The sequence below is a fragment of the Amphiprion ocellaris genome, chromosome 15 (assembly GCF_022539595.1).
Source record: "Amphiprion ocellaris isolate individual 3 ecotype Okinawa chromosome 15, ASM2253959v1, whole genome shotgun sequence".
In the NCBI taxonomy this organism is placed as follows: Eukaryota; Metazoa; Chordata; class Actinopteri; family Pomacentridae; genus Amphiprion; species Amphiprion ocellaris.
Window position 1 is genome coordinate 21,506,480 of NC_072780.1, and position 22,307 is coordinate 21,528,786.

The 22,307-nt window shown below is 39.4% G+C and overlaps 1 protein-coding gene across 1 annotated transcript in view; it reads right to left on the reverse strand.

Annotated features, from left to right (window-relative positions):
- Positions 1-12,570: 12,570 nt before the first annotated feature.
- LOC111573404 (ubiquitin-conjugating enzyme E2 E2-like) overlaps positions 12,571-22,307 on the reverse strand; it is a 75,471-nt gene continuing 65,734 nt past the window's right edge. Inside the window, exons 5-6 of the mRNA XM_023277539.3 lie at positions 20,302-20,449; positions 12,571-13,319 (exon numbers count right to left, since the gene is read on the reverse strand). Of these exons, the coding sequence (XP_023133307.1) occupies positions 13,222-13,319; positions 20,302-20,449 (246 nt within the window). The 3' untranslated portion in view covers positions 12,571-13,221. The remainder of the gene's footprint in view (positions 13,320-20,301; positions 20,450-22,307) is intronic.

Sequence of the window (22,307 nt, forward strand, 5' to 3'; positions counted from 1 at the left end):
TGTAAAATTCTGTACAAGAGGTTGAACTAAACCTAAATCATTCACACTGTAAATATATTTAAAAAACACATATTTTATTTCTTGACATTGACGTTGTGTCAGCTCTCTAATAAAGTTACAGTCAAGTCATAATTTTTGTTCTAAGCCCAATGACAGAATTTGAAAATGAGGTGGGGTAACTGACACATTCAGTGTCAGAATGACGTGTGTGTTTCTTATTTAGAATAATGATGCTCGTCTGGTACTCAAGCATCTATAATTCTACAGTTTCATTGATCAGACACTTATACCCAAATCAGTGTACATCTGAGAGTAGATACAACACAAGCAAGGATCTAGTCAGGAGAAAACAACCCGGATAAGAGACATAATACAAGTTCAAGTGTGATAATAGGACCGTGGTGTCTACAGGCAGTGTGGACGGAGGAGAACTTTTTTTTATTTATTTTTATTTATTTGTTTGTTTGCATCTCTTAGATTACTGTTGCTGTGTGTATACGCTGGTCAGCTGGTCTCAGTGACAGTAGCAGACTTTCCGCAGGTTCTTTCTCACTAGACAGACGGTGGTTAGTTGTGCTGGCTGCTATTTCCTGCTGGCTCGATGCTCTTATTTGTCAGGGCGGAAAGCTGCTCTCTGTTTCACGGTGAACTGCGGTAACTTGACGCTGCCGCTGGATGAAGCGTGATTCTGTCCGGAAGTGTTGGTCCAGCAGCAGATAGATGTCCTGACATTGTCATGTAGATTTAGACATTTTACTGTAACGCCACGGCAGGCAGAGAGCAGACAGGCCGCTGTATATGAACAGAAACGGCCTCAGTTATGTGGAGGCAGTGAAAACAAAAGTCACAAACAATGAGACCATTATTCAAAATAAAGATATTTATTTACTCATCATTTTCTTTTCTAAGTATGGCTAATAATAAATGCACATTCTTCTTTCCATTCTGTTTGTTCCAGCTTTTGTTAGCTGCAGTTCTTTTTAATGCTAACATCTGAAAGTAACAGCTTCTAAATTCAGCCTGTTAAGCTGTCTTAAAAAGAACACTTAGGACACCATTTAGCGGCTATCAACCACCTAATTCAGGATAATTGTGCATAAAACGCTTTGGAATTGTGAATAATTTCTATAAGTTAGTTAAAAGACGTGATGAAACAACAAAAATCCCCCACAACCTGTTAGCGGGCCTGCTGGGAAGCAATAAATGCAGGCTAGTGTTAGCCTTTAGCCTGAGTTACTACCCTGCACTAAAAAACAGAGCAATCCAGAGCTGAGTGACAGATTTAAAAGGCCATTACAGCCTTAGTAAAGTGGCCTTACATTGGAAATGTATTGCAGGTTAAATAAACATTAAACAAAGTGGCTGCAGTGAAAGGTGGACACTTATGAAGTGGCACTTTTATGGAATTTTCAGAGCTAACTCTCCTGGGGTTCAGTGACAGGAGAGCTAGCTTCATGTCATTCTCATTTCTTCATGTAGGAATTTCTAATCTGTTTGAAAACGTCACATATCACTTCACAATAGCTGATAACGTGTCCATTATGAATCAGACATTAAATGTTGCCTCTGAGGTTTGAGCTCGCTGTGTTTCCTTCCTTTAGAATGGAATGGAGTAGAATACAATACATCTTTATTGTCACAAAAAACAGTGAAAATAAGTAAAATTAGTCTGGTGCTTTAAAAGATAAATTATATAAAGCAATATCTAACACAGATTTATTTATATATATATATATATATATATATATATATATATATATATATATATATATATATATATATATATATATATATATATATATATATATATATATATATATATATATATATATATATATATACAAAAGATCAAATATGGACCAGAGATATGAGCATTCCATACAATCATAAATATTGCAGTTAAGCATAGATATTGCACTTGTAGGCATGTGCCATTGTCATTCAAGGGGGAGGGAGAACACATCTGACAGCGTGTGGATAAAAGCTGGATAATTAGCTGATTTTAGGTTTGAGCAATGTGAACTGTTCACCTTCTACAATTAAAAACGTACATGGACTATTTACAGCAGTTTTGTCAAACTCATTTAATTTCGGGGGGTCACATTCAGCCCAGTTTGATCTCAAGTAGGCCGGACCAGCAATATCAGAGCATAATAACCTCCAGCTCCAAATTTTCCCCTTTGTTTTAGCACACAACAATACATTCTGAAAATGTTCACATTTAATGAACTATCTTTTTAAGATCAGATAAGAAAGCTTTATTGTCATTATATACAGTGTACAATGAAATTCCAGATGACTTTCTCGCTTTTAAACATAAAAGAAAAATAAGTTAAGAAAACAAAATAACAACAAAAAATAACAAAATATTGGAGCAAAAGACAAAAATAAAAATCCTTACAGAAAAAAAATTACAAAAAATGGTGGCAGCATATAACAAAAGAACCTGAAATTTCCAAAGAAAAATAATTTTAATAAAGTTTAGTTTCAACAATATTGTGCTTCAGTTTATCATCACACAAAATTTAGTTACTGGTATCTGGAACTGAACAATCTACGATTTTACTTTATGATCAAAACAACTTGCCAAGATCTAGAAATGATTGAAAGCTTACAGTTTTACAAATTTACAATTTTCAGTTGATGTCTTCTCTGTAATTTTTTAGACTTTGCAAAGTCCGGTTGGACCTTCTGGTGGTCCCTTTTTGGCCTGAGGGCCATATGTTTGATACCCCTACTTTACAGCATCACAGCTCACCTACAGTTCTGCTGAAACATTATGAAACTACTCGACACTGCACAATGGCAAGCTGTAACATCAGAGTAGCTCAGCCATGTTGTTTCATTTTGCTCCTGTTGTGTCCGGCGTATAAAACGCCACATGAACAAGTTAGCAAGGAACAGCACTTGATTTTCACTGAAGGGGAACTCAACAAACTGTCCACGTTGTTTGATGTAATGACCTGTTTGGCAGATTGCCAGCAGCACTAACAGATGACTCCACACAGCTCATTATACCTGCATGATATCCATCATTATGCAGAGCAGGTGTTTGTTTATTCACAGCCAACTTTGACCTTTTCAGTCCTATTGATCAGCTGCCTCTCGCTGCAAACGTTACATTACTATCCATGCATGAGTGACTTCTCCTTTTCTGCCACATTCTTCCTCCCACAGCGAGTGAAGGAGGAAGAGAGGAGGAGGATGAAGACCCTCCCCCCTCCTGATGTGTCAACCATAATTAACTCTGCCACTGTTGCTCCACTTTGCTGATTTTGCAACCCAGTCAGAGACTAAACCACAGCAAAGCAGCGTCTCCTGCTCAGAGCGAGCGGATCAGCTGCTGCGAAGAGGCCCATCAACAAGTGTTAGTTTGTTCTGTGGTTTACTCTGTTTGCAACACACACGCTGCGGCTGCAATCACTGACACACCCCACCGCTCACCTACCGTTCATTTGGCTCACTGTCAAAACACATTCATTCTCATTCTATTAGGACTGTAAAAAAAATGACAGTCTGGGAATCATAGCAATCACTAAGTAAAGCAGCAACAGACAAAACAGCAGCTAGGAGAAGTTGAAGAGCACAGAGACCCAGAAATCAGTTATCATGACTCTTATCGATAACACAAGGTCCATATCTGGAGCCCACAAGGTAACGTCTTGTTCTCACAAGTGACTTTGTGGTAACTTGTGTGTACAATCATTACATTGTGCACAAAAGGCACAAAAATGTTTAGTTAGATAAACTCCAAAATATTGTTAAATACTGTTGGCAGAAAAATATGCTTGCATTACCTTGTGTGCACTTCTATTAATTTGTGCGTACTTGTATCAACTTATGTGTTCTTGTATTAACTTGTGTATGTTTGTAAAACCCTTTTGTGTATCTGTATTAATTTGTGTGTATTGGCAATAATATGTATGTACTTGGATCATTTTTCTGTACTAGTATTAACTTCTGTGTAGTTGTATTAACTCATGTGTACTTCCATTAATTTGTGCGTATTTGTATTACCTTGAGTGTATTTGTATTCACTTTTGTGCACTGTTCTTAACTTGTGTGTACCAGCTGTTGTGAAAATTTTGTTTGTCCACAATAATCACTTGAACAAACTGTTGTGTGAACAATGTACAACCTGATATCTTGTTTGCCCGAGATAATCACGTGTGCAAACGGTGATGTTTGCTCAAATGGAAAACTTGTGTGATATCTGATATGAACTTCATGTAAGACACATGCAGAGTTGTGTTTGGGTCATTCTCGAATTGGAGGACATTTTGGCTTTAAAATGTTTGAAAATTAAACCTTCTCTTTTACAGTTTTCTGCTACATTCTCATCAATAATAGGCAATAAACTATCAAAGGCTTGATTGGCTCAGTTTACACATCAATGGTACCATTTTTATTTCAAGTTTTATTTGTTATTTGCTAATCCTACTCTAATCACAATAACAGGGTTGCTAAACCATGCTAATGTTAGCTTTTCTCAGGAGTAGAAGCTAGATATTTAGCTAGCTGTTACTGCTAACCAAGAGGACAAACGTACTGATGGAAACAAGTCAAGAAAAAAGTAAAAAGAATTTGTCTTATCCTGATAATATGAGGTAGAGTGAGACATTCAATCAAGGCTGACAATGTTATGAAAAATATGAAAAATAGAAGAGAGGACATAGCTTTGCTCTACCCATTCTACTGGAAAACTGATGATGTTAATTCCAGCATATCATGTGATTCACTGTTTTCTTCTTCTTCTAACAGCTAAAAAGGTTATGCTAATGAGGTTGTTGTGGGACACACGTTCCATGTATAATAACTATTATTAAAAATATTGTGTTGATTAAAAATGTTACCAAAAAAAGGAGATTTAAATTTCAATTTAATTGTTTTATTTGAGACTCAGTTTGGTCATGAGGGGGGTGGGACGAGAGAAAAATGACATTTTAGGTGGAACTCTTGACGTAATTGGTATTATAAAAAATATTTTCAAACATTCTTTTCTTCTGGTGTTTTTCATATTTGGTCTCAGGACAAATACATTTACACAACAACTGCATGTTTTAGTATTTTGTACATGGATTATTTGAAATTTAATGTGTGGGACGTAAAATGTCCTCCAACTCTGGAGTGACCCGTTAAATTCAAGATCATGATGAGGTAGTTTGTGTTTCCAATCCATAACTTATGTGACCAAGAAATAAGATTATGTTTGGTTTGTTGCAGTTTTTAGACTGTGCGGAAAAGATTTTGAATTTATGACTTTAGTGACACTGAACACTGTTTAAAAGACTCGTGGCTCATAACTCCTGATGTCCAAAGATCATCATCAGACTGTGCAACTACAAATCTAATGGAAAATGGAAAAAAAAAAAATCATAATCAGTCAATCAAAAACAAAGGAGGAAGCTCCACCATGTGAGCGTGCTCCACTCTGTCCATGGATCTACAGTATAATAACATTCCTCTGACAGTAGGGGGTTGGTGGAGGTGTGAGCTCAACTCTGGTTCCTCTGTTAACAGTCCAGGTGCTGCTTTAACATCCAGAGCTCTTTCCTGACAGCCTGCAGCACATTAGAGCTGATATGGTTGACATGATGTGTGTCTGCTCTGTAGGGGGGCAGTTAAGTGGCGTTTGAAATGTAATGCCTTCAGTGTTTCAGCTCAGGGCTACACACTGAGCAAATGTGACTTTAGATTTTCCACCAATCACAACCACTGTTCTCTGAGGGCATTTGAAACTTGTTATAAACATCGTAAGCAGCCAGAAAATGTAATGTCAATGCCTTGACTAACACTGCAGCATTTCTGTTTTAGTGGCCAGATATTAAACCACAGTTGGTCAGTTTGTGTCAGAATTCAGGAAATATGTTGCTGTCATGTCTCACATTGTCTTCAGGGTTCACTTATTTGTTATGTGGGACCATCAAGTTTTTAGACAAAGGTGGTTTTGAAGCCCCAGAAAGTTCCTAAAACTGTATACTGGGGTGGGATGATACAAGTAAGTAATGACACGACATTGTGAGGATACTTGGCCCGTGATAATGATAATAACATGATCCATGATATCTGCGATAATTGATACATTGCAAGAAATCTCACTTATGATTTATCACGATATTTTTGCAACTGAAGAAAAAATACAGAAAAAAGACAAAAAACAGGATTTACATATTTAAATTACATATTTATTCCCAGAACTGACAAAACATTATCAGATTCTTTGTAAGAACAGTCTCTTTTGTGCAAATGAACATTAAACAAAATAAATAGAAAATAGAAAAATAGAAAAATATGTTTTGTTTTTTTTATTTAAAAAAAAGGTGTTTAGCTGCAGCATAATAAGTTGTTTCATTTAAACTGGGCCCATTTCAGTGCTTAAAAGGCATAACAAAAGAAATGAAATCCTGTGCTCATTTCAGTTCTATATAACCCAAACCCTGGGCATTCCTGAGGTGTTTAACAATGTTTATATTAACCTGGACGTATCACAGCCGGTGATGGTTACATACGTCTCTGTGGAACTAGAAGTCCAGCCATCGCAGGTGAGCACCACTCTTTCAGCAGACTGGAGTGCATCTTCTACCTTTGCTCTTTTCATTTTGTAGAATTTGATATGTGGCAAAAATGGCAAGCTAAGGTTCCAGTGTTTAGCTGTTTTAACATGCCAAAATAATAATGTGGACTCATTCGTAGGAGCACAAAAAACAGTGCGCATAAAGATCTGTATATCGTCATCATATGTGACAATAAGTGGCTTCCATGTTGTCTTCATGTTGAAATTTAGAGGCTTATTTTGCCCTTCAAAATGTCCTCATGTACTGTATATACACACTTTATGCTGTGACAGGTCAGCTTTGCACAGGTCAGAGCCTGTTGAACTCCTTCAAAGACAGGCTGTGGTTGCAATTCGTGATGTTATCCACATTTCTAAACAATATCATCACATCTTCACACTCTGCCCTCCAGTGTGGCTGTTCAGACTAAATATACAGGCTGTGATTTCCAGCGTGGCTGGACAAGACATCCTCTGTACGAGTTCTGACAGACCATAAAGCAGTGTTTAAGAGGGCAGCTGTGACTGTCTTTTCTGTAAATTTCTGAAACTGATGATCTGACACCACTTCAGACCAATTTGCCAGCTGTGCAGGGATGTGTTGAGACTTCTTCTTCTTGAAGTATTATGTTTTCAGGTTGCCTGACAGTCTCACATCTTGAGGGGATTTCTTCACATTTTTTACAAACAACCATTTAGAGTCAAGGGTGATTTTGGTGGTCAAAGATCACTGTAGGACACTGATTATGACAACACTGACTTTATATACACTACCGTTCAAAGGTTTGGGGTCACCCAGGCAATTTCATGTTTTCCTTGAAAACTCATTCTTATTCATGTGCTAACATAATTGCACAAGGGTTTTCTAATCATCAATTAACTTTTCAACCCCATTAGCTAACACAATGTAGCATTAGAACACAGGAGTGATGGTTGCTATAAATGTTCCTCTGTACCCCTATGGAGATATTCCCTTGAAAATCATTCATTTCCAGCTAGAATAGCTATTTACCACATTAACAATGTCTACACTGTATTTCTGATTAATTTAATTGAAAAATACTGCTTTTCTATCAAAAATAAGGACATTTCTAAGTCACCCTAAGTTTTTGGTCGGTACTGTATGTATATACATATACAGTCATTCCTTCAGTTACTCATTTTTAAAATAGGACAATTCGTATTAATGTACATTTCCCTGTAAATACGAGAGATTATAGCCATATGGCTAATTTCCATCTCATATATATATATATATATATATATATATATATATATATATATATATATATATATATATATATATATATATATATATATATATATATATATATATATATATATATATATATATATATAATGATATAATGTGTAAATTTAGCTCCACTGTGAGTATATAATGTTCTGAGAAAACAAACAAACCCCACCTTTCTAGCCATTTTTCAACACCAGAACTAAGAAAGAGAAGAAGAGGCTGAGACCATGTTTCAGATTTGATAGGATGCTGAACTAGTGACACTAATCTTGGGTGGCCAACCTGAAACTGTGATGACTATAAGAGATGTTCTGTGTTGTGAAGAGGTGTAAAGCACGTCTTAGAATTTTTAATGAAAAGAAGTGAACACTACGTCAGCTGCCTGTTGCCGATCACGATTGCAATCCTACTACAAATCGACTGCTGTGGACTTATCAGGACTTATCCGTTGGAAATGATACAAGGAACAATTGATTAAATTGTGGGGGTGTTTCTGAGTCCCATCAATTCCCGCCGCCCGCTGCGTATTTTGGTCTTGTGATTCGGTATCCATACATAACGTACACATTGATAACACACGCCTGTGCTCAGTGCAAGGTCATTGTGTTTGGGGGTACATCTATATTAAATGGCCACTTTCTATGGTGCTCTGATTTCTACCACAAATTTTTTCAAGATTTCAGCGGTCAGAAATGATACAACGACTGAGCAGCCTTGGTGGAGTACTGTGCTCTCTGAGCGCTTTTCTTGTTTGATTTGTTATTTAAGTATTTTTTGCACATTTGATGGCAACAAGCAACAGCAATTTTGTATTTTCCTTCTGTCTATGATGGCTGCCTTTTCTCGCTGTTTTTAAGAATAACCAGCTGGAGCAACTATGAACACTTCTGATTTTGGATGTGTTCATACAGCACATTGCAAAGCCTAGTTCTGATAAGAGGATAACTCATGGCCTCTTGGCAAAATGTGAGCCAGGGAATCCAGTAGGTCTGAATCTGTAACAGCTGCCAAAACACTGCATAGCACTTAATAACATGATTTGAATTTTACTTGTCTTTAATGGTCTGACAGTGTTGTCTCAGGGCAGTACATTGTAGTCCAGAGCTCCCTGTGTTGGCTCGGAAATGAAACTGTCAGCACGAGTTTTTCCACACAATGTACATGTCAGTCTAAACACAATCTAAGAAAGTGTGTTTCCATGAACACACAATTACCAAAACTGGACACTTAGGAGCAGAAATCAGTCAAATGCAAATACAGGGGTACATTTCACTCAGATGAGAACAAGATTTTGGCTTCTGGACGTGATTAGACAGAATGTGGCATTAAAAGTACAGGCTGGTAGTTAAAGTGTGAGTGTGTGAAGACTGCCACAGGAATTCTCACTCATTTTTATGGTTTCAGGTTCTCTTAGTTAAAACCTCTGTTAACGGTGCTTCCTGACTGTTCCCCAAACAGAGCCCAGAGGAGAGAGGAGATGCTAATCTGAGGTGCCTTTAATTACTGCCCTGTGCTTTCAGAAACAAAGGAAAGCAGCAGCAAACTTATTCACTCTGGGTTTCATTTCTCTGGCTGCCACAGAGATAAGGCAGTAAAATACAAAGCTCTTTGCAGTTAAGATTGAAAAAAATCATCTACAGTGTTTTCTCTGTCAGAGAACCAAAACTTAGATGAAACCACTACAACCCCAACAACACAACCACTGTGTTCTTTAATCCACAATACACTCTTACATTACAGATGGAAGATCTGTCTCCAGTTATATGACTGACTAAAATCGAAACAGCCACATCATTAAGACCAGTGAGAGGTGACGTAAATAACACTAATCATCTCATTACAGTGACACTTGTCAGTATGCGGAATATATTAGGCAACGACTGAACAGTCAGCTCTTGAAGTTGACGTGATGGAAGCAGGGAAAACTGGCAGCAGGAGGATCTGAGAGATGAGGACCAAACTGTGATGTCTAGACGAAAACATCAGGCGCTGTGAGCTGTTCTTGGTAAGAAGTTGTTACTAAAAGTGGTTCAGGGAAGGACAGCCGGTAAACTGACAACAGTGTCATGGGGCACAAGGCTCATTGATGCATGCTGGGGAATGAAGACTGGCCCATGTGGTCTGTTTCCACAGAAGAGCTACTGAAGTACAAACTGCTGAAAACCTGAATGCTGCTATAATAGAAAGACAAGTGCATCATAGTCGTGCATGCTGAGCCCTGTCCACTGCTGAAAGTACCGACAATGAGCAACGTGGGTGCCAGAACACATGGAGCAACTGACTAAGGTTGCCTAGTCGGATGTATTAAGTTTCAATCATGTGGACAGCTGGATGAGTGTACATCATTTAACTGTGGAGGAGATGACACTACAGTGCACTGTGGGAAGAAGGCAAGCTGGTGGAGACAGTGTGATGCTCTGATCAATGTTCTGCTGCGAAACCTTGGGTCCTGTATTCATGTGGACGCTACTTTAATACATACCACCTACATTTCTGGAACTGTTCTGTTTTGTCATGTGAGAATGCAAATATTTAAGAAAACTGTCAAAAACTTATTTCAAACTGAAAAATGAATTGTTATTTATTAGGCATATAACAAACTGGAACAACTAAATAGTCCTTATTCATATATATTAACCAAAAATCTGAACTATGACCTCCTTTGGCCCTCATAACAGCTTGCGTTCTTGCTGTCATTATTTTTAAAGTACTTTTCCACAGTCTCTGTTGTTATTGAGTTCTAAACAGTTTCTAGTTTTTCCTAGAGACTTCCTCCCAGAGCATCAAAACGCTAGAAAGGTTCTCTAGCTTTTCTGCGGACATAAACACGGCGATGACAGAAGAGTTCAAACTTGGACTCGTCCATCCAGAGTACCTTCTTCCAGTCATCTACAGTCCAGTGTTTGTGCTCCCTGGCAAATGTTAGCCATTTTTAGATGTTTGCTGGCATCAATAGTGGCTTCTTAGCAGCTGTTCCTCCCTTTAAGCCTTTTTCCTTCTCTCAGATTGCCTTGACTCTCTCAGATTCTGATCTAGAAGCATTAATCTGTGTGAAGATCAGCAGTGGTCTTCCTTCTGTCCCTAGTACTTCAAATCTTGATTTGCCGGATATCTGCTTCAGTTAGCTTTGGTTTTTGGCCTCTTCCTTGGCACATTTTGTCAGTACCAATGTCTGTAATCGAGTCCAAGGCATACTTGACCACACTGTGAGAACATTTTATGTCTTCTCTATTTGTCTCAAAGACCATCCAGCATCATGAAGTGCTTTAATTTGGACTCTTTCTCAGTGAGTTCCCTACACTTCACATTTTGAACAAGAGTGAGGAATTTCACTCTGAATTCACATTTTAATACCCAAATTTGAGCTATCATAGATAATAGCAATATTTCTATTTTAGCAGTAAAGATATCATTGTGATTAAAGAGCTTGTACATACTGGTGGATTAACCATTACAGAAACACAAAAAATATTTTGGTAATCAGCAGTACTGTTAATTTAGGGCTGTGGTGGCAAACACCTTACACTGGTGGTGGTCTAATAAATTTGTAAGGCAGTATAGGTTTTATTTATTCACAGCATGCCCTCTCACAGCGCTTAGTATGGGAAGATACAGACCTCACAAATTAAAAACAGAGAACAGAAAATCCAACAATCCAAAGATGACTTTAGATTCCCTATAAGCAATGGTTGGAAGGAATGAAAAAACACCTAGAATGGGGAGGAGGAAAAAACATCCAACAGAACCAGGCTCAGGTAAGGTGGTCATCTGCCTCGATCAGGTGGGTGAGAGTGGGGATATGTGTGTGTTTGCGTGTGTGTATCTAGTTTTCTGTGTCTATTCCAGTGGTGCTCTGTTTGACATTACTTTTCTTTATTTCTTTATATATTCATATAATTCTTATAAATTTTCCTTGTTTATATATATGTGTGTGTGTGTGTGTGTGTGTGTGTGTGTGTGTGTGTGTGTGTGTGTCCAATCTGTTATTTGTATATAAGGACAGAACTCATATCCACTTTCATTATATATGTATAATGACAATAAAACTGACTCTGATTCTAAACTATAGGTGGCACTGCAGGAACTCAGGGCAGGTGTGTGGTGGCGGGACTGTTTACAGGAATGGCCTTGTAATTTGACCCCTTTAGTTATTCTGTAAATGGCTTTGATTGCAACGTTACTCTTGAGTTCACCCCAAAAATGTCCCTTAAAGAGGTTCCACGGGGGCTGCTCTTGTGGTTGGACAAAACACAAAGATTTGGGCTCACCTAAAACCGCACGAAAAAACACATGGAAAAACAAGTCCTATCCAAGCAGGCTTCACCTCATAACCTCCAGGCCTAGGAGGATCTGCTGCTGACGTCTTGGTGCCAGATACCAGAGGACACCTTCAAGAGGTCTGTGGAGTCGAGGCCTAAATGGCTGTTCTGGCAGCACAAGGAGGACTAACACAATATCAGGCAGGGGGTTTAAATGTTGTGGCTGATTGGTGTAGACTGTGTTTGTACTGACAGACTATCTTGCATGAATTCAAGTTGCCTGACAATGACAAAAACATGTAATAAAATGAAATAATGACATCAGCTGTAAAGCTTTTTTGACCTCAAAGGTTGAGTAACATTTCGCAGTCTAATCATTCTACTCTCTGTGGTGAGCCTGACAGCTCATTTCTAACTGAAAGCGGTCAGAGAGATGAGCCTCTGTGTAAACACACTGGAGTCACACACAATCATAGTAAAACAACAGACGGAGACGGGCTCTGTCACATTACAGCCAGTGTTTAATTGAGTATTCAATGAATATGTATTCTCACAAGGCATTAAATGTACAGCAAACTAACTACTATTGTCATACATGATGATGGGCTCACTCCATGCCACAACTCTGCTGGGACAGAAATAATACCTTGACTACATGTCCACTGCATGAACACATATCCTGATGCCATGCACTAATATTGACTGTGAACTGAAAAACAACTCAAAGAAAACTAAAATCACTCACTCAGTATGAACATTTTTACATCACATGAAACAGGAATAATACACGCACGCTTTTAGATAAAGAAGATGACGAGGGTGGCAACAATGTTATAAACAATGCAATAACAATAAGAACAACAACATTGACAAGAACAATAACAGTATTAAAGCTTTTCATGACCATATCAACATTCAGTGTATTGGAAAATACAATCCCAATAGACTCTTTGTATAAAAAAGAAGCTTTTCAAGTCAGCATGGAACAAATAACAGTTCGTATTTTGGGGGTGGGGGCCGGGTGGATGATAGGGGCGGGTGTGCTTCCATAGATTTTGGAGGAGGAGAGGTGTGTGTGTTGTGTTTGTGTGTTTGCGTGTGTTTGCGTGTGTGTGTTGGGTGGGGTGGGGGGGTCCTGGAGAACTAGAGCTAGTCTATGTAGCGTAGCGTTTGGTCCACTGTTTGGCTATCCTGTCATGCTCAGCTCTGTTGGTCAGGTACTGTGTGGCGATGCTTCCAACCAGAGGGTCAGCTGGAACACAAGAACAGAAAACTCAGTGACACTCAGCACAGAAGACATTATGATCTGAGTATTAACTGTGGTGTTGATCCTTCATATGGATCAGTGTCTTTGATAGAGTCTCACACAGTTGACATGATGCAGTTTGTTACTTCTTGAAAACTCAATCGGTGCTCTAAAGAAATGGAACATGGAACACTGCTGTTTCATCAAGTCACGGCTTGGAATCACTAAGACACATCATGTTAATCTTTCTTACAGCTCCAATTTTGTAATGCGCTGGTGGTTGTGGACACCAGTGCAGATGTCTATTTGTGGCCCAAAAATTTGTGAATGTAAGGACCGTCAGCACTGCATGCATAATTGCTGCTTCCCAATGACGTCAGAGATGATTAATGAAACTAATGCACAAGTACCAAAAGCTGCAGTTCCTCAAATGTCCACTTGAGACTGACTCCAAAAGTGAGTCAATCCCCATAGACTTCAATATTGAAATTTCCAAGTGTACAGCAGAAATAAATATGTCTACAGTCTGGTTTTGGTCTCTGTATGGGGGCACATTTTTATATACCCCACCTATGTAAATTTTATTCAAGCTAACTATGATATATAAAAAGTGTGGCTGGGTTGAGTGACAGGTGGGTACTGGTACAGGACAGTTCATGGCCAAGAGATGCTTCTATGTTTCATCTCCGCTCCACTCACACTCCACCTCTTTGCTCATTTTTTGATTAGCTGGAAGGTGGGTGTAATCAAGCACTGCCCACATAGTGGAGGCCAAAGCTGAACTACATGTTTGGGAAATCCTTTGGGTTTTCTGTGCCATGACCATACTACAACAAAAACCTCAGATTTCTTGAAGAAAGTATGATATCAACATGAGCCTTCAAAAACCCACATCTATGTGATTGATGTTTTATTTTTTTAGGACATACACGATGTTTACAGTAACAGGCGCATAGCGCTGTGTGACATCCAATTACCTGGCCAGAGCATCACAGTGTAAAAAGGGTAGACAAACCTCCAGCCGACCACCTTGGCTAATCAGCATGCATAGAAATTTTATTACAACCTGTGAAAACCACAGAAAAGCCGTAAGTCAAACAAATAGAGCTCCATCATTCTTGTGGTCTGACGTCAAGCTTGTATCGTGTGACGTACAGAGAGGCCGGCGCTTTTATTGACAGCACAGTAAAATGTAGTTGCTGCTGTAAATCAGCGGTGATGGTGGTGGGCTGCAGCTGCAGTCCTCTGTCCTCCTGTCTGTTGATACGCCGTGCACGTCCGGCCAGTCAGCAGCCATCTATGGCTTCTCTATTGATTGTGCGACTGGTCAATTTCTCAGTGAGGTGACAGAGAGAAGCAAATTCCTCGAGCCTCTCATACACTCTGCTCAGCTTCAGACTGTCTCCTGCGGGGTTCGGCCTGCTGACGGAGCAGTGGGATGAGCTTGGCTGAGCAGCACAAACACCCCTCTGCACTAATCCCTGCTGGGGTTTCAGTGATTTTTTTTTACAGGTCTACACCTATATTTCTGGATGAACGGATCTTTACGTACATATCCTGCTATTCTGGATTCAAGCTGCAAGCATCTGAGGTCACATTAGAACACATTCAAAAGGTCTGGTTGCTTTTGTGTGTGTTTGCTTATGTGCTAACATAATTGTACAGGGGTTTTCCAATCATCAATTAGAAATTCAACACCATTAGCTAACACAATGTAGCATTAGAACACAGGAGTGATGGTTGCTGGAAATGTTCCTCTGTATCCCTATGTAGATATTCCATTAAAAATCATTAATTTCTAGCTAGAATAGTCATTTATCACATGAACAATGTCTAGACTGTATTTCTGATTAATTTAATGCTGTCTTCATTGAAAAAAACTGCTTTTCTTTCAAAAATAAGGACATTTCTAAGTGACTCCAGACTTTTGAACGGTAGTGTATGTAAAGGTGGTGTTAAACAAACATAATGCTACAGTTTCAGAGAAAGCCAGACTTGTCAGTTTAGGCAGGTTAGCCTGTTCATTTAAGATTAAAAATGTTGTCATTATCTACTTGTCCTCAGGTTAGACCAAACCCTGGCGATTTTCTGTGTTGACAGAAAACAACTCATGGTGAATTCTCTGCTACTGTCCCTGTCAGCCTCAAGAAAACCACAGAATGAGCTCAGAATTCATTTCATAGGGATCCAAAGAGGATCTGGAGAGAACCATAAATGGTCCCTGAACCTGTAATAGCATTGTACTCTGAAGCCGACTGCATTTTGAGTGTAAATCTATTGCTCTCAGACTGATTATCTCATGAGTTTCTGAAGGAGCTCCATCAGTTACTACAGTTTAGTTTGTACACCGCTCTTTTTTTAGGTGAAGTTTAGATCAACGGGAGGTCAGGTTTCTTTTGTAAAAAATCCCTCCAAAGCTAGTGAGCTAGTTGGAATACTTTTAATAAAAATTTCAGACCTGTTTGAAACCTCCAAGTCAGCATGTTTAACAAAAGGCAAGCAGGAGTTGTGCTGGCTGAGGACGTACAAGTCTACAACTGCTTTTATCACACATATTCTGACAGGCTGCCTCTAAGGCAGGGAGAGGCAGCTGTTATTACAGGTTTGACAAACTTACACCCCTGAAGCCACTCAGATAAAAAAGCAGGCAACTTTATTATGAAAGACTGTCTGGATATCAGCACACCATATATATGGTCTCACCCAGACAGCAGCAGCGGAAATCACTGAGCAGGAATCACTGTGGCTTTGTTGAAAATTTAAGGTTACTTTGTAGATGTTCCACAGAAGCTGAGCCAGGAAAAGACAGGAGGAAAAAAAAAGATGAGATGCGACAGAGGCCCTGGGCTGGATTTGAGCCCAGGGTACTAGCTCTGACATGGCATGTGGCTTAGCCCCAACGAGCCACCAGAGCACCCTAGGTAGAAATCTGCTTGTGTGGACTGTGATACAGGGTGCAGCGTGGCATGACGGCAAGGACGGCACCCCTGGGACGCTTGATTAACTGTCACTCCATCCTCTTCCCTCGCTTTAATGAGCAACATGTCAATGATCTCCGCCTGCATGGGAAAGAAAATCTTCAGACGGAAGGCGGCGGAGAGATATTTTTAGGGTAGTTGAGATCCAGGGCCCACATTCAGCACTTGAGGCTGGGTTTAAAAAAAATTGAGAAAGCGGTGAGAAGTGTAGCGAGTGGACCGATTTTGATGAGGCAAGAGGCAGAAAGAGGGAGAGAAAGTGCATGGGTAACAGGGAGGAGGGGTATCGCTTTTTTTTGTGGCAGGAACTGGGTGTCTATCAAATCTCCTTTGTATCATACTTTAAAGGACTCAGCTCATTTCATCTCGCCAGCATCTGAACACATCGAGGAGGAGGAGAAGAGGAAAAGCTACTCTCATTTTCGCCCATGGAGGGAGAATCTCCACTGCTACGTTTATCAAAGAGCAATCCAGTAGAGAGGAAACAAGCTATCATCAGAGGTCCTAACAATCAGCGCTATCACTTCCCAGCACCCCTCCCCCCATCTCTTTCTTTTCTGTAACCATCTCATTCCGCACTATTCACATCTGAAATCACCCGTCAGCCTCCTGCCCTCCATATCTACCTTTCAGGCTCTGGCACATTCCTTCCAGTTCCCTCGCTTTGAATGTGTTTGTGGTGATATGGGGCAGATTTCTACAACAGCTGCTTCTACCACCACTGCTTTCTTGATTTAATCTTTTATATCAACAGACATTAATTGCACTGGTAGCTGAGGACCAGTAGAACTAACTGGTCCATAATAACAGAATGAATTCCCCCTTCCTCCAGCAGTGGTCTTTTGCACTGCTGGTAAACTGGGCCATAATGGCTCTAATTAGCTTTTAAAAAAACAAAAAAACGTTGACGTCTTCTCGGTGAATGCTGTCAGCTGTTTACAAGATTGTGTTTAGCCAGCCAGTCCTGGCTAAATATTGATTGAACTGCAATGAAGGGAGCAAGAAAGCCCAGGCTCACAGTTTACGACACAATATTGTAAGAGGATGAATGCAAATGGTATGAACGAGCTTCAGTCGTTTTTCCGCTTCTTAGTCACACTGAGACTATTAGTGGTTAATGGAGATAAGAGTGTTATCTATTATTGACATGCTTCTGAGCACAGCACTCCAGTGGATGTGTGTGAGACTTGATATCACACAGGAACTTTATATCCTTACAGTTTCTGTGTAATAATAGGATAACATCTTCTCTTAATCCTTAAGAATTTGCAGTGTAGTTACTGCAAATTTGATTGCTGTTTTCATGCCGTAACAGGCAAAGTGAAGGTCAGCACTCCCTGCTGGATGGTTGAATAGCTATGGGAACCCCTCCCTTGACACCTTCTGAAGTCAGAATTGGGGATGAGGTGTGTCTGACATTATCGGTAACTTTCGAAAACAGACAATGCAACATTCGCATACACACAGTGCAATGCTATGTGATGATTTTTCTTAGGAGAGTCTAAAAATGGCACTATATTTAAATGAATATGGGCTCTCTGCTTCTTTTATAACAACTGGTCTCCTCTTCTGTAATCAAAATGTAGGTGATCGAAATTTTGAACACATTAAAAAAAAATTACATGAACATGTAAAGCAACTGGGCTGCACAGTGGCTCGGTGGTTACCACTGTCGCCTTGCAGCTAGAAGATCCCTGGTCTGCATCCCAGCCTGGGCCTGGGATGTTTCTGCATGGAGTTTGCACGTTCTCCCCGTGCATGCATGGGTTTTCTCTGGGTTCTCCAGCTTCCTCCCACAGTCTAAAAACATGCTGAGGTTAATTGATGATTCTAAATTGTCTGTAGGTGTGAATGTGAGTGTGCTTGTCTGTCTCTCTCTCTATATATCCCTGTGATAGACTGGTGACCTGTCCAGGGTGTCCCCTGTCTTCACCCCAAGTAAGCTGGGATAGACTCCAGTTCCCCTGCGACCCTCATGAGGATTAAGCGCTGTATAGAAAATGGATGGATGGATGTAAAATAACTTCTATATTCCCAAAGCAAAAGCAGTATGTTGACATAATGCATGATAATTCTAGTGGACTGTGATAGAAAAAATCCATAAAATCTTTCTAATCCAGCCCTAGCAACATTTCAACAACATAGCCAATACGAATCACTTCTAAATTGCCCGCTGTCACATTCTGCCTGCTTTCAGATGTGAGATATGTATTATTGCTGCTCCATCACTGTGTGGAATTGACAGCATTCTGTTAACCAGACATACGTGACTTTAATGTTTATGGTCACCATAGCTACATTCAGACATACCCACCACAATGACAGGGAGAGCCACAGTATGTAATATCTGTCATACAGGTGACAATGACAGTCCATCAAAGGATGTGTATCACATAATAAATCTCTAATAAACAGAGGACTAAATCTAAACTCATAACAGCTAATCAAATTGTTCAAATAACTAACAGCTTGGTTATTTATGATTTCCTAATAACTGAAAATTTTGCCCACGTGCAATGATGTAATGATGATCTAACTATTTTACAACAAAATCAAAATATCCCGACTCAACCTGAGAATGGCCGCTACGCAAAAAAGAAGCAGAAGCAGCTGATGAACTGTGACTTTGTGCAACAGCTCACTTGTCTGAGGTGAAGTAATGTACACAGTGTGACTTGCTTTTAAATACTGATCCATCCTGTCTCCACGTCAGGAATAATTTGTAATTCTAAGTCATAAATTAATGTTGTTCCACATGAGAGTTGTGCATATAAATACCCACAACTCTGTCTTTGGAGACACTCATATACTGTAGATCGTGCTGTTGTTTGATGCTGCAGGTATTGAGTAAACTCAGAGTAAAGACTCTTACAAGCAGCTGGAAGCAACAAACTAAGCCTCAGCTCCTGTTACTGTTTTGTCAGAACCTGGATTACATTTATTATTGGTGAGTGTCATTAACCTGACCTCTTACAGACTCTGTCTTCATCAAGGCAAAGGTTTTTTTTAAAGTTTTTTTTTGGCCTTTTAGCCTTTATTTGTATAGGACAGTGGAGACAGAGACGGGAAATGTGGGTAGAGGATTCAAACCCATGGCCGCTGCATCAGGGACTGTAGCCCCTGTTTATGAGTCGCCCACTCAGCCAGCTGAGCTATCTGGGCGATCATGGCAAAGTTTTACTTTTACAGACATTTCAGATTACAATGGGTGTGAAATTGTAGAGCAAAGTAAATGAGAAAGATGGCTTGTGTTCTCTGAGATGTTGCGGATGAATACTGGTGCTGAACTGTGGAAAAAGCCTTCCTAAATTACTTCACACAACTCCAAGTACATTGCTTGTGCATAGCTATCTGTTTTTGTGACTGCATGCAGATCACATTTGTCTTGGTGATATGGATTTGTTACTAGTTCCACCCTAGTAAGATTGTCTTCACGACTTTTAAGGACAAATTATCAGAGTGCTCATTCAGACATGAGGCCAACACATTCAGATGCCATCAGATTAGCAGACAGGAATGCATGTCTGAAAGGGGCTTAACATAAAGGCTACAGCAGCAAAAGGTACATATGCAGAGAAACTGCATCCCATTCACTTATCATTTATTGTCACAGCCATTTATGTTGTTGGGGAAACACTTGAGGCTTGAGTCTGAGTTCTGCTGTGTTGTAGCCATAATGCGGCATTTATATAACAAAGATGCTTTTGTCAAAGCCCAGAAGCCATGAAGCATGTAATGTTACACGCTTCAGATTCAAACCAGCATTGTTTCCATCACTACAGCAGCTATCCTCACAAGATACTGCTGATGGTGTGCTGTAAAGAGCATGACTCAAGCCTCAATGTGACACACTGCAATGTACATTATCCACACAGAATGCACATGTCAGTCAGCCTGTCAGCGCTAAAATTGGAGAGCGATATGACAAGGAGAACAGCCTCAGTGTGTGTGTGTGTGTGTGTGTGTGTGTGTGTGTGTGTGTGTGTGTGTGTGTGTGGTGAAGCTCTCACCAGGGTTGCAGTCTGTGAGCAGGGAGCAGATGGACAGTAGGACCTTGGAAATGGTCAGAGCAGGACTCCAGTTGTCCTTCAGGATGTCCAGACAGATCACTCCCTGACTGTTGATGTTGCAGTGGTAGATCCTCGTACGGAACGTCACCTGGGACAACACAGAGAGGGAGTTCAGTACTACTTTGACTTCATGTACCATAACACCAATATGTCAACTTGCTGACCTCTGACTCAGTGAATTGGCATTTAAAGTTTGCAAGTAACTGGATAGAAAAGAATTCTGGGTAATGTCTTGCCAGAGAAAAGCATCATGTCAGTAGGGATATAATGCACAGTACATACTATGGATATACTGTACATCTTTTTATTTGCTTGTGGGCAGCACGGCAATCTGTAAAAGCAGGTCTGAAATACAGTTTTTTGTTGTATAGAACTGATATCAACACCAGATTAGCAAACGGGTACATATCCGGCAGTTACAAACATGAACACTCATTAGCAATCATATTTCCGACCACCTGTTCAAAACAAATCCAATACTGAGTGGTCACTTAGTTCTGTTTTTGGTGTGGACCAACTCCTTAGAAAAATATCTATCTGGTTCTTTAATTGCTAAATGCATGACTACGTTGACCTGCTCACTCCCTAGAATACAGTCTACAGTGTGGGTTATAGTTTTTTTTTTTTTTTTAGGTTTTCCAAAAATATTCACAGGTCGTTGCTAACTGCTTTTGTTCAAGAGAGTGCTGAAGGAACGATGGATTTCAGCATAAGCCATCACTTTCATTTAACACATATTATTTTGGTCCATGGTTGACGCACAAGTACTTAATAGTGCAGCTTTAAATCTGCTGGAGGACTGTGGCAAAATGACTTTACATTAAGAGGTAGTTTTTAATACTGTGTATTAAAAATATACTTTATCTCATGACTGTCTCATTGTGTGTATGCTGAGGCAGATCTAGTTCCAGATGCATGCCTAAAACGTCTTGACATTTGCAAACACTGGAGATGATTATACTGCCTTGGCACAGGAATGAACTCTGAGAGCTTTCTAATTTCAGACAATCTGTCAAAAAGTGTTGATTTGTGTTCTGTTTTGTTGTTTTTTGTTTGTTCAGGCTTTTTTTTTTCACTAGTTTTTCCAACTCACTTATTTTTTTAGCTTGAGAACACTACCTTTGTATTTCTGAATATTTTCATCATATACACTACTGTTCAAAAGTTTGGGGTCACCCAGGCAATTTCATGCTTTCCATGAAAACTCACACTTTTATTCATGTGCAAACGTAATTGCACAAAGGTTTTCTAATCATCAGTTAGCCATTCAACACCATTAGCTAACACAATGTAGCATTAGAACACAGGAGTGATGGTTGCAGGAAATGGGCCTCTGTACCCCTATGTAGATATTCCATTAAAAATCAGCTGTTTCCAGCTAGAACAGTCATTTACCACATTGACAATGTCTAGACTATATTTCTGATTACTTTAATGTTATCTTCACTGAAAAAAATGCTTTTATTTCAAAAATAAGGACATAAGGATATTCTAAGTGACCCCAAACTTTTGAACGGTACTGTACATACATGCATACAAACATACAGTACATATATAAATACACTGCATGTGTTTGTATGTAATGCAAAACATTAGCAGTTGATTGTTGTTGACACATTTAAAAATTTTGTTTGGTCTAGCCAACAACGTAAAACCCCCAAATACATTTGTAATAATATTAAAGGGAGAAATTATAATATTTATGGGGCTTTTTTACTTACTATTTCTGCAGGCCATTTTCTATAGATTTAAATTCAGTTGAAAATTAACCCCATAAAAAGTTATCTCTACGTATCAAAGTCACATATTCTTTTCTGTTACAATAAACCCTTCACACCTTAAAAACATGCTTGGATGGAACTTTAAATTGCTTCTTCTAAAATGTGCAAATCTTTGAAATCCCTGCTTCTTTCTCCACCCACACCTGTGCTACTCACTGCATTGCA